A 16,360-nucleotide genomic window follows, 5' to 3' on the forward strand; every position below is an offset into this window, starting at 1 on the left:
TACCAACCATGTCCTACTAGCTTGTCATGAAGGAGGCAAAATAAGGGGTCCCTTGACCTCTGACCTCAAGATATGTGAATGAAAATGGGTTCTATGGGTACCTACTGTACAAGTCTCCCCCTTACAGACATGCCCACTTTATGATAATCACATGCAGTTTGCCTTGTTATGATTTGAGCATATTTTTTATGCTAAATGCTTTACATGTGAGGGTTTCTGGACAATATTTGTAATTGCTTTGTGTTGTTAATTGATTGCCAATAATAAATATATACATACATTTGCATAAAGCAGCATATTTGTCCACTTCCATGTTGATAAGAGTATTAAATACTTGACAAATCTCCCTTTAAGGTACATTTTGAACAGATAAAAAATGTGTGATTAATCGCGATTAACTATTTTAATTGATTGACAGCCCTAATTATTTTATGCTGTTTTGTAATTCAAATTAATTAACTTATGGTTGTGCGCATTACTCTGCCACAGCGTGTTCTTCATACTACTGTCACTGTCACTGTTTGAGTAGAAAGGAAATACGAATGCCAGAATTTGTAGCCTATAACAGCAGATGCTTACATCATGTAGAAACATAAAATGAGAGACTGTAGACCGCTACAGAGTGCACAGCAAGGAAGCACACACCTTCATCTAATCAAACAAGAAGACCTGCCATACCCTTTAAGAAGAAGGAGTGTGCTTCCCCTTTAAAATGTCTTTGTGGGTAATTTACCTGATGTATTGTTAGTCAGTTCTAAAGAAAGGAATGTTTTCTTGTTTCTCTACCTCACTAACAATATGACTTAATACTTGTGCCTTTTGAGAGGGTACATTTGATTAATATCGTTTGTCAAAGTGCAGTTTGACTACCACTTGGCTCCAGATGAGGGGAGATTGATGCCACCTGGTTTAAAGTGGCACTAATTTCAGAGATCCTCCCTGCTTGGCCACAGACAGCAGGTGACAGGGCATAACATGTCTTGGAAGGCAGCAAACTGGTTGGTCTGTTTCACTCTCCAGGGAAATGAAGGAAGGCCAGTGTTTTGTGTACCTAAAGGTTTTTCTCATTAGTTGCCTGCAGAGAACCCTAAGAGATAAACTGAATGAAATGGTTTATGTTCTTCTTTTTGGTGGCCAGCCGGAATGAATTCAGTGTTTCTGGAAAATCAACGCCTGCATGCTGGTCCGTTCTTCCTACTCACACTACCAACCATCCTCAAGTACAACACCGTCAAACTCAGCCATTTATCCATTTTTTCCACACTAACTGGCAACTTGATCACTGAGTGACAACACAGAGAAACTACATGATACCAATGTCATTATACTATTGGTTCACAACAAGCCATTTAACCATTTAAAAAAATTATTAATTCACAATCATAATTGTTTTTTAGGAAAAGCAATACTTTTATTCAGCACCTTTCTAAAAGCTCTATGGATGTATTCTTTTTTTTTTTTAAATGATTTGTTTATATAAAAATTTTATCATTAAGACTTAAGAGAAAAATAAATAAATCAATAATCAAATCACATTACTTTTTACAGATTCAGTGATAACTATTATAAGGGAAAAAGGCTGAACTCATAAGAGGATGAAGGACAACTTTAACTGTGGAATACAGGATAAAGACACTATTTCTAATTGAAGAGAAGCTGATCTTCCCATTACTTAATAATGTTAATGTAAGTGTTGAACAATTTAAGGAGTGCTTAAAGGGGACATATCGTGCTCATCTTCAGGTTCATACTTGTATTTTGGGTTTCTACTAGAACATGTTGATATGCTTTAATGTTCAAACAACACATTATTTTTCTCATACTGTCTGTCTGAATATACCTGTATACACCCTCTATCAGAAACGCTCCGTTTTAGTGCATTTCAACGGAATGGCAACGGAATTGCGTTGCTAGGAAACAGCTTGGGTCCATGTTTACTTCCTGTCAGCTGATATCATTCACATACACTGCAACAGGAAATAAACTGGGACACATTTAGAATCTTTACGTTTAAAACTGTGAAATGGTCTAAATATTGTAGATTTGTGACATCACAAATGGACAGAAATCCTGACGGCTTGTTTCAAATGCACAATTTCTGAATACGGGCTGTGTGTAATTATTTTGTGGATTGAGCGTGTTGATACTTTCACAGTATTTATATTTCAATTAAACTTTGCTTTATAATATAAAAGACATGAAAATCTCACTTTTTACAATATGGGACCTTTAAGATAAAAAACACAGCCTACTATTAGGAGAAAACATACTGGTTAAGGGTGCACAATAAACGGTAGTATACAATAGTACTTGACTATTAGTACTATTAGAATGAACGCAAGTTTAAGGCACTTCAGCATTGGCTTCAGTTCTCAGACTTTTCAGAGGTTGCCCACTGGTTACAAAACAAAAAGCAGTTGCAGTCCCTTTACGCTACACAAGAAAAACAAAAAAACAAAACAAAAGCAGTAATGCATTCCTGTAGTGCATTTTTTGAATTTGCATCAGGAGGAATAATGTCTTCATTTCCACTGTCAACACAAGCAAACAGTCTGCGGCAGCCACCTCCTATTTACTGTACCAGTCAAAAGACTAGTCAGAAATGACCGTGTGAACGAATTCTAGTTATTTGAATTCTGTACTAGTGGTTTTCTCACCGGAAAACCACACAGGATGCAAACATCCTGTTTCAACAGTAAGCCTCCTCCAGATCAGTATAAGCAATATTTTCTCTCATACTTGCATACACACACACAACCAAACATCCACAGTTGCCCCTGTGTTGTCATGGTGACAGCACACACAAGGCCACACCATAGAAAAGACCGAAAATCATCGCCCACTTTCTTATTAGTGCTACCTCTGAAGTCGCTACAGTGGCTTGAGTCACAGTTTTCACTCGCTTACTTCACAGCACTGTGGCGCCTCCCCAAGGAGATCCTGTAGCACTAATGCATGAAGAAAAACATAAAGGAGGTGCAGTATTTCACCGTACTACAGTCCCCTCTGAGTAGCACACTTGGTTGCTGGTTCCACATTTTCCCTAACCTGCAGAGACTTTATGTCTGCACTGATCAAGAGATAATTATGAGCATCTAAATGTGTAATGTATTGATGTTATATGTATGTGTAACATTTAAAACTATATCCACAGTGTGATACTGCAGCACATTGTGGTTCACATTCAAGGGATGTGAGAAAACAGAGGACACACAAGGAAGTATATATTTTAGGGCTGTCAAAAAAAATAAAAGCACTTATTTCTTTAACGCATTAACGCAACTGTTTGTTAAGATTTTTGTTAAGGTTGTAACGGGCAGTTTTAATGCTGGTGTGAAGATACTGGCATAATATGAAACTAGAAAACCTGAGGAATCTAAATAACGCTCCAAAGCTACGTTAAATTTTTGCAAGGAAAAACTGGCATGGCCATTTTCAAAGGGGTCCCTTGACCTCTGATCTCAAGATATGTGAATGAAAATGGGTTCTATGGGTACCCACGAGTCTCCCCTTTACAGACATGCCCAAGTTATGATAATCACATGCAGTTTGGGGTAAGTCACGGTCAAGTCAGCACACTGACACACTGACAGCTGTTGTTGCCTGTTGGGCTTAAGTTCGCCATGTTAAGATTTGAGCATATTTTGTACCCTGTACCTGTGAAGGTTTCTGGACAATATTTGTCATTGTTTTGTTATTAATTGATTTCCAGTAATACATATAAACATATATTTGTATAAAGCAAGAATATTTCCCCACTCCCATGTTGATAAGAGTATTAAATATTTGACAAATCTCCTTGTAAGGTACATTTTGAACAGATAAAAAGTGTGCAATTAATCTGCAATTAATCGTGATTAAATACTTGAATTGCCTGACAGCCCTTATATATTTCGGTCCTTGACCTAATTAGTGGCAGCAATATAAAATATAAAGGCATTGTAAAATAGCAAAGAAATAGAAAGTAAGATAATCTCTTAAAGGGACTACTATAATACTGACCCATTACATGCTTCACTCAATAACAGTCATTTTGCCAGAGAAAGTCCAAATTTGTGTGCTGATTTCTCAGGTGGTGAATGTCTCATTTTGGTACAATATGTAACTGTTTTCTGGAATGATTCACTCTGTTATACCAAACTGCACAAGTTGATGCCTGGAGAAAGATATATTGTATTGAATGCATCTTTGTAAGGTGATATTGGCATGTCGTCTACAATCTGCAACATGTGATTCTGTCCCTTTGTACTGAATATAAGATTTGATTGTCGTTGTTTGTCAGCATGTAAATTTCTAAGTGCAACCTGGCAGTATGTCCGTTTTATTTGGTCACTCTTCAAATGCTGGAAAGAGTCGGTAAACATCTAATTGTGGGGAAAAAGTCATGTGTTATTAGCTGAGCCAGGAGCGATTTGTCCCAGGTATACAAAACATTTCCTTTGTGATACATTAAAGGAAAAGCAGCAGTGAGCTTGTCAAAGTGGAATAACAACAGAGAGATGAGTAATGGTTCGCCCTCCTCACCTGCCTCCTTATAGTATCAATGATACAAAGAGATGTGCAACATTATTTGAAGGCAGGAGAACTTAAAGCTTGGTAACTCACAGCTCTGTTTGCATTCTTCATGTCCCTGCTTTAGACACGGATAGGAAAAAAAAGGATTAAATCCAGGAAACTCACGGTTACGCTTGCCCTCCTCGTCGCCCTCCTCCTCGTTCTCGGGGTCGATGTCCTCGGCCTGGGTGATCCAGTCCAGGTAGCCTTTCAGGTCTTCCTCTAACTGCTGCTTCTCACGCAGCTTCTGGAAATCTCCCCGAGCCTTGGCCTTCTCTCGCTCTTTGGAAAACTCTCTGGACAGGGCAGAGCATAATGGCTGTCAAACCTGAGTCAGATAATACTGTACAGCAGTCTTTCCCAAAGACTGGGTCGAGGAAAACAAACAATCAATCCATCCGGTTTCTAAACCTGCTTATCCTGTTCAGGGTCACAAAACTGATCATCATATGGCTACTTATATTGGAAGAATTAAAACGGATTGAACCAAATTGGTGGAGTTTAGCATATCAAAGCCATCATATACTGAAAAGGAAAAGAAAAGGAAACATATTGTCAAAAGCACAGCATAAATCAAACACAAGCACACTTTAAACCTACCCGCTCAACACACCCAAAACCAAATTGAGAACAAAGAAGGATCCAAAGATGACCAGACTGACGAAGTAGACCCACGGCAGCTCAAAGCCCATTGCATCATTCATCTAAATAGAAACAGAAGTAGAGAAGGAGACGTATTAGACATGGTTTATTCATATTTCGTTTCATAACTGTGCACACATTCTCTTTTTTTTATATATTATGTTTTTAATTCTAAAATTGCATACAATTCTTTCCAGTTTCATAAAACTCATCTTGATGAATTGAACCCAGAGACTCATAACTCATGAAAAGATCTATCTGAAAAATACAGGACAGAAATAGAAAAGAGGAAGAAGAGATATTAAAATCCTCATATATTTATTCTGTAGACATTTGAGTAAGTAGTATAATTCTACCAAATGTTTGGTTTGACAGCTGGTTTAGTGTTGCAGCTGATGGGATGATGGTGCCAGTAAAAAACACCTCTACTCACCTGCACATTTATACTCCACACATATTGTTACCTATGAACTAAATGAACGGAAGAATAACAGTATTTCTTCTGAATGTTTCAGGTATTTACAGTTTACTTCTGGGCACAGCCTTAAAAATTACGTTTTGTGTACTGCTATTAGTGTACTTGTGTAGGTTTTAATGTACTTTTTGGAGTACAAGCCCATCTTGCTTAAAGCTTAAGGGTGCCACTATCAAATCCAGTACTGGATTTTAAATAAAATGTAATCGACTGGAGGCTGTTTAAAGTTCATAAGAGGGAAAGAGATCTTCAGAGAGCTGCAACTAAAACTGGAGCAGGAACTGTGACCACTAGAGGGCAACATGAGAGAGACAACTGGGTTAGTAATGAGTGGAGGAGATATTAGGAGATAAAATATTTCTAAGTACTGAGGATGTGGCAAATGGCCACATTACAGAGCTAAAGTGCCTTTTAATAGAGCTGTTTGGCATAGAGACAGTTGATACTTGATTTATAAGCACATAACTGTTTTTTTACACAGTCAAATACTGTACACACTTGACACTTAACTTTTCTTCACCCCATGTACATAATGGATGTATAAAGAGAACTGGATACAGCACTCAAGGCAAGGCCCCGTTCATTCCTGTGAGAGCTGCTCAGTGGCAGATGAAGCCAAAAAAGCTTGACTAGGAAGTATAAAATTACTCGAATCTTCTGGTGATGTTCCGCACCCATTGGGCTCACAGAGCAAGCACAGTAGCGTTTCCTTTAACCCCACCTCCCAGCCCTCGGTCCAGCCCTCGGTCCAGCCTCATTCACATGAACAGAGGAAGGAAAATAACTCTGGATTTGGCTATTAGTGCATTTTACAACTTTTATGATTTAAATGAGGGCTATTCGTGTGTTCAAACTGTGAAGTTGATTTACCTCAGGAAAAATTACCCGCTGAGTTACAGACGTCTCTTTCCCAATGTAGGTCTATGGGAAAAAGTATTTTTGGGCCCAATGGCATCACGTGATGGACACGGAAGTTGTAATTCCACCGTTTGGCCACTGTGTAAAATTTGCTTCAAAGCCCAGTGCCAAGCAGAGCTAACAGTGTTAACCTGGGGGTAGGGTGTCCAGGTGGCATTTTTATTCCTTGTCCCACATCCCACAAATTGAGACGATGTACCGCATTTTCATTGGCTCTAGTTTTCAAAAGTCAAACCACTGCAAGACACACGCTTTTTTTTAAATCTGTCTTTTATCCAATGGATGTGAAGACGGCAGGGAAGGCTGTCATCACGGTCGTTGTGTTCGCTGTCAAACTGCGTACACGTGGGTCAAGTGCAGATTAAAATTTCATCATCTTTGCTACGCTACAGGATGCCCAACGGAGAAAATTGCGAGTCCACGCAAAGTCACAATCTATGCAGATTTAAGCAGAATATGATGGAAACTACCACAAAGAAAAGGAAGAGCAGCTACAACGAAGACTGTGAAACTAATTATAAGTATTTATGATCCGGTGGAAGGTGATCGTCAGAGTTTTTTGTGAAATTCGCCAGTTATTTTTAGATTTCACACGGGGGGAATACGACATGTGCAAGAAACGTGCAGCTCAAAAAGAGATGTGCCGATCTATGGATGCATTCGGGCAAAGCATAGAGATGTTACAAGATAAGGGGCAGAATAGAAATGTTTATTACTTAAGTTAGATATTAGACATATCAAAATTCTAGACTACCTCTCAGCCTTGGAAACGTGTCCCACATTGTCCCACACAAACATAATCTTTGTCCCATTTTTGGTTTGTTGGGATCTGGTCACCCTATTGGGGGGGGGGGACCAGCTGTAACCGCCGTTAGCGCAGTGCAGAGCGGCGGCCGTGAGCTTGCCAGTGGGGCACGCTCACGTGCATGAAGATGCAATAAAAGGCACGCACGCAAGCAACTTCATTCTCTGCTCAGGTAGACATTACTCTACTATATCTTTATATAGCAAATAGTTGTTGCTGCTATATTAATGCTCTGGATATCATATAGAGAGCCTTTAAAACACTCATATTCCCTCTGAAAAAAAACCACACTAGCCTGCTGGGCAGAGACGACTCAACGCTTCGACTCTGCCTCCAGCCACCGCACAAAACACCGCCACCCACCCTGCAGCGATACTTAATTGATTTCTGTAGGAAAGGTCAGAGGTAATCCATCCATCTGTTTATCTATCCATCTATCTATTCTTCTTTAAGGTTTGTCGAGTCTCCTTCCTTCACCACTTTAACAGCAGTATCAGCTTGGGATTGCCATGGTAACACATACAATTCATAAGAGAAGTAAAGAGTCTGTGAGGGAGAGAGAGAGGACGACTAACAGAGGTTCATTTTTTCATAGATGAGGGTCTCCATCAATAAAAGGATGTGGGTGGATTTTGATGAAAACTCATTGTGAGTTGAGCCTCAACGCTGAGTGTTTTGGCTAATTAAAAGCTGTTGGTGATTTTTGGTAATGAGAAGCTGAGGGTTTCGAAGTGAGCCTGGCTTTTTTAGTTTTAAAATGCTTGTTATTATCAATTAAAAGAAGGGTGTCGGTTCAGGCTCAGGCTACAGCTCTCAATGACGACTTCTTTGGAATAAATTTGTAGGACAGAATGTCATTTGAGATTTTATATATTAAGGGCCTCGATGAGTGTTTCTTGTAGCCCATACATTTTCAGTAAAACCTTCTAATTTATCTTTAGGCATCATTATTGTGATTGTATGATACATAACACTTTTGTATATCATCTACATTTTGTCCATGTTACAGTCATTTGCAATGTGATAATACAATTGGTAATTGTTAAGTTAATGTCACTTATTTCAAGACAAGACTTCAATAAATTGGAATTAGGGCTGTCAATCGATTAAAATATGATTGTCCATAGTTAATCGCAAATGAATCGCACATTTTTTGTCCGTTCAAAATGTACCTCAAAGGGAGATTTGTCAAGTATTTAATACTCTTACCAACATGGGAGTGGGCAAATATGCTTGCTTTATGCAAATGTATGTATATGTTTATGTTTGGAAATGAATTAACAACACAAAACAATGACAAATCTTGTCCAGAAACCCTCACAGGTACTGCATATAGCCTACAAAATATGCTCAAATCATAACATGGCAAACTGCAGCCCAACAGGCAACAACAGCTGTCAGTGTGTCGGTGTGCTGACTTGACTATGACTTGACCCAAACTGCATGTGATTATCATAAAGTGGGCATGTCTGTAAAGGGGAGACTCGTGGGTACCCATAGAACCCATTTTCATTCACATATCTTGAGATCAAAGGTCAAGGGACCCCTTTGAAAATGGCCATGGCAGTTTTTCCCCGCCAAAATTTAGCCTCCTTCCCGACAAGTTAGTATGACTTGCTTGCCAGTATCTCAACTACTTTTAAAACTGAGCCCGCTACAACTTAAAAATGGCAAGTTGCGTTAATGCTTTAAGGAAATTAGTGCTGTTAAAACAAATGTATCGTGTTAACTTTGACAGCCCTAATTGGATTACTACCATCGTTTAAGTTAATATTTTTGAGCTGAAATAAGTCTCACATAATCTAAATTAAGGAAACATTTAATTCCCTTTCTTGTAAATAAGGCAATCCGGGTAATCATATGACAAATAGGTCACCTTGTTTTCATCTGTTATCTTAAAAATGCCCTCAAGATGACATCAGCATAGTTTCATGCTGGAAGTATAACAGAATATTTTACAAGTTTCTGTCAAAATCAAAAATCTCAAAAGTGACACACATAGATTAATAAACCAAAATATATGGCGCCAAATTTAGGCTTCATCAGAGTCATTTTGATTGATACAGAGTGGCACATTACCCAGTAGAGAACGTCGGTCCAGCCCTCCATGGTAATGCACTGGAACACAGTGAGCATGGCAAACAAGAAGTTGTCGAAGTTGGTGATGCCGTTGTTGGGGCCTTGCCAGCCCTCTCTGCAGAATGTACCATTGAGCAGGCAGTGACGGCCGTGCCCCGATACCGCACACGGCGTGGGCTCTTCTTCCGCGAGGGCACCTGGGGGCACAGAGTCAGACAGATGAATCTACGGTATTTCTACTGGTGTATAATAAAGGTTTAAACTGAATAAAAAACAGCCTTCTGTTTAAAATGACACCTTAATCATACTATATTATCATCTCCTTTTACTGGTTATCCATTATCTTGTCTTGGCCTCCTATTACACTAACGTTTTATTCTTTTGTATTTATTTGTCATAATTTATCTTCAGTCATAATTAAGCTTTTCTTTTCTCCTATTCCTTTTATTTCATGTCCTGTGAGTGCATTATCCTTTGATTTCTCTGAAATTAATTACGATCATCATCACTCATCATTTGAAATAATTACTCTATAAGAAGATAATCATGGTTATTTAAGCTTATCACTGAGCACATAGAGATCAGCAGTCCGTACAGCACAGAATAACCCTTCATACAGGCCTCTATGTAGGTTACATGTCATTACTAGACGTTCTGTCATCATGCAATCATTATATAACCACAGCAGAAAAGGATGCACACACACACACATACATATGCATAGTCAATGATATCCACAATGCACACACACACACACACACACACATACACACACAACTACCCTTGTTCTGTAGCAGACACATGCGCCCCTCCATTCACACAAACAAGCAGTAAGTGCCTTTCTCAGGGCAAACAGAGCAGACACGAGCGAGCGGGGATTAAAGGGAGCTTCCATCTCGCTCTGTCATGAACTCTCAACTAAAGTCAACAATGCTTCTCCTGACGTCCACAAACAAACAGATCAAAACAGATCAAAGCGAGAAAGAGAGGGTGAAAGGTGTGTGTGAGAGAGATGGGGAAACGGAGAGTGCTGTTGTATTCTTATATAGCCTACCAATCCCTGTGATTTAAACTGCTACTCTCATGTCCGTCTGCCATCGTAGAATATGACTGCGGTTGTATACGTGTGTGTGTGTGTATATAGAGTATGTACATGCTTCAATTAATTTATCCTTACTTCTTAAATAAATCTGGAAGCAGGAGGGTCACAATATAACGGTACTGACAATAACTGTGATATTTAAAAAAAAAAAATGAAACACTGATATCGTGTTAATAATACACGTATGATAATCCAGCGCCTCTTAAATCCCGTTTTTGTACAATTGTGGTTACATACTCTCTCTCCACCTCCCTACACTCGTATTTTGAGTGTAATTAATTTGCCAAAAAAAGAAACAAAACGCACAACAAACAAAGCTAAAGATGAATTTGACTGATAGCATTGTTATTATTTTTCAAATTTTCTTCTAGACGTCGCGGTAATCGTGTAATCGTGTAGTGAAAACCTGATTTTGTGACAGCCCTAGTTGGAAGTAATGCTGGAGCAAAGGTCAAGCCTGTTTACATAACAGCCAGATATTAGTCATTTAATCACTAGATTTAATCCACCATCTGTTGTTCTGCCCTGTTTTCAGCAGCTCGCCACCATTCACATACAAGGTACATGTGTCCATTCATCCTCAGGGATTAAAGCCTGTATCTATCCTGAGATGAGATGTATATGCCTGGTCACACCGTAGGTCAAATGTGGGACTCAATTTAAAAAGGGTTTTAAAGGGTAAAACATAGAATAAATAGCATGAAATTCACCAGGCAAATCTCATGGATGACACAGTGGATAATAAAACTACTCAGCACTACCATACCTGTTTGTCTCACGTAGCATGTGGCATGCATTTTGCCGATGAAGAGCTCCAGGCCGATGATGGCGTAGATAATAATGACAAAGAGGACCAGCAGAGCGATGTGAAGCAGGGGAACCATGGCTTTAATAATGGAGTTTAAAACCACCTGTAAACCTGCAAACACACACAGAAGCCAAGGTCAGAGGGAACACACCTACAGAAATATACATGGTATCAGGGTTTCCCAAATTTCAGTTGCCACCCATATGAAAAAAGCAGTAACAGGATATGTGTGCCTTAAGGATGCACCGATTGCAAAATTATGGACCGATACCAATGTTTAAAATAAAAATGTGGCTGATAGCTGATACCAATGTTTTGTTGTTGTTTATTTTGTGTCATGTTCGGCCGGTAAATTGCTGCATCGCCTTATTTGGATTAATGAATAAACCTTAAATATGTGTTTATGTCAGTAAGAACAGACATTAATGCTGAATAAAACTCTAAAAGTAGTCCTACACAAAACATGTGTTGTGCATTATAGAGCAGGAGAAGAATATCTCAATCTAAAAGACCAGAATGGTTCGCTCTGATTAGCATTGTTTTTTTTTTGTTAATTTGCAAACAGCCGTGAAAGAATTTTTCAATAGACAAATGATATGCAGAGAAAGGCAAACAGATAGATCCACACACAAATCTATCAGTTGTTGTAATGTAATTATCTATATCTCTCAAAGCCTCTAGCTATCACTGAATAATAGGCATAAAAAGCCAACTACACGGAAGCACCAAAACCGCAAAGCTCTATCTAGTGAAGCCCGTCTTGCAAAACTGTGTTGGCCGCGGTCGGAGGACGCGGAGGAGACCGTAGCTTTGGTCTCCAGGACCGGAGTCTCTGCTGTAATCTGCTCCATTGGTTGCCTTCACTCACACACCAAGCGCGTTCTCACTCCACTCTCACGTGCATGCGCGCACACTACACACTGTAGAAGAGTCAGTTTAGCTCTGAGAATATCTAGTGAATGCACAGTGGACGTTTGTGCAGAAATAAATGCTGCAGCTCCTCCAGACCAACAGAGGTTTCCGTGTCTTGTGAAGTGACGGGGCTCTGCAGCGAGTAACGTTATCGTCTCCGACCGGGTGCTGGTGCCTCCCATGTTCCCTCCGACCGCGGTCGGGAGGCTAAAGCAGGAAAAGCCGACACTAGGATCAGCAGTGATTCATGGAGAGACCTTCGTCTGGTCAGCTAACATTACTGCCAAGCAGTTGATATATAGAGTGATATTGTGGTTTTAGCTGATGTGTGTCGCCTCACTGTTTTGACGGATGCTCACTCACATTCAGGTAGCGCGTGCACACGGGCGAGCGCGAGCAACAAGACGTGTTATACGACCCCTCCGTTTCAGTCTGCAGTGACTAACCTGTCCTCACTTGCAGTCTTTAACAGGGATAATGGACAGCCATTGTCTGTCCCTGAGTTAACTGGATAGCTAAATTTCACCAGCAGTCGCTGGGCAGGAAAATCAACGGAAGAGTTACGGCATCAAGTGTTAAAATTCAGACAGGGGTACGGTGAATTAAACACTGCATCATACAAAACTAAAAGCACTTTCCGTAAGCAGACTGTGCAATCAGAAAGTGAATCAACGCCCACTTCTTTTCTTATAATTTTATATATTCTGTGTGATTTATGTGTCCATGAAAATAATCTAATGGAACACCAGTTAAATAGCTAAATATGTTCAAGTATTTGAAATGGCCAAATTAAGTGAAATGAAAAGAACTTTGGATGTTTTAAGGTTGCCATGGTGACTGACTTTGCACTAGACTTCAATGGAGCTGGAACAAAAATCAGAAAAAAACACAGTACCAAAATGTTTCTCTTTGATGACTCTTGTGTCTGTGGCCGGGTGTAACATGTTTTTTGTCCAAGACAAGAGTAAAAGAGCATCCCATATTTCTAACTAGGATTCCACACTGAATTGCATTCTGAGTGGGTGTGTGCACACTTTGCTTGATTGACAGCTATCTCACTCTCCTGTTACTGCTGTATTGCACCTTTATTTACACTGTTGTTGTTGTTGTCATTAGTAAATCGAGTTTGGCCCCATTTCAAATGTCTCATATCCAGGTTGGGTTTGGGTGCATAGCTCCACCCAACGTCAACCCGATTACAGCTCTAAACAGGGTGTGCAGGGCTTTTAAGTAAAAGAAGTCTAGTTTTCTCTCACTCTCACTTGAATTACAATATGCTGAAAGGTTATTATGGATTTTTTGCCCAATTATGGCAAAAATGTTCTGCCTACTGAAGCTTTAACTCACTAGGAACTCCAGAGACAAGGCGAAGGGGTCGTAGCACGCGAAAGGCTCGGAGGGCCTTGACATCAAACCCCCCAGGTTTGCCTCCAGACTGGCCGCCAGAGTCAGCGTCTTTGGTTATCATCTCCAGAACCACACTGAACAACCTGATGGAGAGGAGAGCGAGAAAAGGGAAAGGGAGGGAGCGGTTTGAGAAAGAGATGTCATGAAAAGAGAGCAAAACACATGAAAGCAAAAGCAAAAAAAACAAAACCATGGGTCCTCTTTGTACCTGTCTCTGTGTACATGCACCTGTTTGTGGAAGCGTGTGCTTATATACATGCTTTTATGTGTGTGTTCTTTATGTCTGTGCATATTTACATTGAAGTCCTACTGGGGCCAGGTGGTCTACTGATAAACCATCACTCTTAACAAGGCCATGTATGTGCACACACACGTAACCATTTCTGCATGCGCTGAAACATTACTGCCATCTTGCTACTGGACATCAAGAGAATGTATGAGCGATAGTGTGTATAGTTTAAACAATATGTGTTACCTACAGTATGAACTCACCCCACTATGACGATGACAAAGTCCAGCATGTTCCAGCCGTTTCTGACGTAGGAGTTTTGGTGCATGACCAGGCCGTAGGCAATAATCTTCAGAAATGTCTCTATAGTGAAAATGATCAGGAAGGCATATTCTACTGTTTCCTGTGTAGAGAGAGGGAGAAAATAAAAGAAAGAGAAAAGTTTAGTCATCTGAGTTAACCCAAAGTTTACCAAAGAAATTCACTGTTGGACAAATGATATGAAACAGGTATAAAGCAAAACAGCAAAGGAAATATTTTCCATGGTTATTACAACAGTTGTCATGGCAACCAGTTTCTCTTATTTGTCAAAGCAGACAGAAAAGTAACTTTGACTTGACTTTGATCAGATCCACTGCCTCCGCAGACTTACAGTAAATTCAGGTCTCCAACAAAGAATGCAATCATGTTATTTATTTATAACGACACACAGTTTCAATGCTAATCCAATCCTGTTGCAAAAACCTAAATTTAACATAAAACTTAAGCATGGCACCGTCAAGAAATATCGCCTGTGAGATTTTCTCTGCACATCACGTCTAGAGGACATGCTGACAGGAATACTGGAAAAAAATGAAATAAAACAATTGTTTGTGAGCCAGTGCAGTCTGGTAGAATGAGTTAGTATCTCCCGATGAAGCTAAGTGATATGGCAAGCAGGGCTGAATTCATTAATCCACTTTTAATAATGACATGAGAGGGAACAAACCGAAGGGAGATGAATTGACCAGATGTATGCAAGGATGGAAGTGAATCTCATGAGTGGGTGGGGTAAATGTCTGGCTGTACATGTGTGTCATCATGTCCCAGGTTTGGTCCAGATTTCTGAGATTCAACAACAACATCTATATGCAACCATTTTATTTGCTAATAAATGAATAATAATTATTAATAAAAAGGTAGACCACACGTTTGCTAGTCACATGTGTTTTCATCCACCATGTTTTTCATTACAAACTAATGTACAGTAGATCTTTATGGATGTTTGAAAAAGTGATTATCAGAGGGGAGTCCAATCTGAATGGCTTGTTGAATCACATGTCTTATTTCACAGTTTGTGGGTTGGTAGGCACTCCTTTATATCTCTTTAAGATATACAGTATGATATGTGTCAAGTCATAGTTTTTCACTGATCTGGAAAGACACAAACGCTATCTTGACTATTGCAACCAGAAGTGACACGAGAGGGTGAGTTAAGTGCAACCGAATGCTGACTAAGACATTTTTTAGGTGACCAAAAAGGTCATAAAGAACTGAAAACACACTGTGAAAGGGTTAAGACGAAGACGAAAACATGAACAACTCCCCGACCGGCAACGCCGTGGTAGCGTCCTGTCAATCACAAGGTAGCCACGCCCGAAAGCATCCCCTGCTTTATGATCTATTTGACTCTAAATGGGACCATAATTTACTAAATGAACATCATGCTGTATTGAAGAAGACTTGAAACTAGCGGTTGAGACCATAAACTCATGTTTACAATGTTTACTGAGGTAATAAATCAAGTGAGAAGTAGGCTCATTTTCTCAATGACTTCTATACATCAGACTTCTTTTTACAACCAGAGGAGTCGCCCCCTGCTGACTGTTAGAAAGAACGCAAGTTTAAGGCACTTCAGCATTGGCTTCACTTTTCAGACCCGGAGGTTGTCGCCTGGGGTCAAACTCTGGCATTTACAGAAAGAACACATTCAAACCTCAAACAAGAACTTCATTTTGAAAGCAAAGATAAAACTCATAAGATGTCTTTTGAGAGCTCAAGGTTTTCATCCAGCAGCAGCATTGTGAATCATGTCAAACACTGGCCTTTTATGGAGGGATGTGGGTGGAGAAGACCTGTATGAAACTATAGCCGTTATGCCTTGGACCACATTACGATGCATTACGGTGACTCTCCTCATAAACATAGCACAGGAAGTGATGCATAGAATATAAGGAAGAACCGGGTATTTTACATTAGCAGTGATGGTAACACATCACAGTGGACGAACAGATGTCACAGTATTACCGACACTGTTTGATTGACAGATGATCTCTGGGAAACGTAGTGCAGAAACAACAAAGCAATGATCACTTAAGCAACAACGATTTTGCCAAAAAATATATTTCAGTGCCAAAAAAAAACCAAGAGATGAAAACTCTTCAGTCATA

General features: G+C 39.7%; 1 protein-coding gene across 6 annotated transcripts in view; it reads right to left on the minus strand.

Moving 5' to 3' along the window:
* The window catches only part of cacna1db (calcium channel, voltage-dependent, L type, alpha 1D subunit, b), a 109,225-nt gene that overhangs the window by 50,552 nt on the left and 42,313 nt on the right, over window positions 1-16,360 (minus strand). For all 6 annotated transcript variants that reach the window (XM_074644750.1, XM_074644747.1, XM_074644748.1 and 3 more), the window contains exons 4-9: window positions 14,195-14,334; window positions 13,643-13,785; window positions 11,342-11,494; window positions 9,474-9,670; window positions 5,155-5,258; window positions 4,681-4,850 (exon numbers count right to left, since the gene is read on the minus strand). In XM_074644750.1, the coding sequence (XP_074500851.1) occupies window positions 4,681-4,850; window positions 5,155-5,258; window positions 9,474-9,670; window positions 11,342-11,494; window positions 13,643-13,785; window positions 14,195-14,334 (907 nt within the window). The remainder of the gene's footprint in view (window positions 1-4,680; window positions 4,851-5,154; window positions 5,259-9,473; window positions 9,671-11,341; window positions 11,495-13,642; window positions 13,786-14,194; window positions 14,335-16,360) is intronic.

This window comes from Sebastes fasciatus, chromosome 8 (genome assembly GCF_043250625.1).
Source record: "Sebastes fasciatus isolate fSebFas1 chromosome 8, fSebFas1.pri, whole genome shotgun sequence".
NCBI lineage: Eukaryota > Metazoa > Chordata > Actinopteri > Perciformes > Sebastidae > Sebastes > Sebastes fasciatus.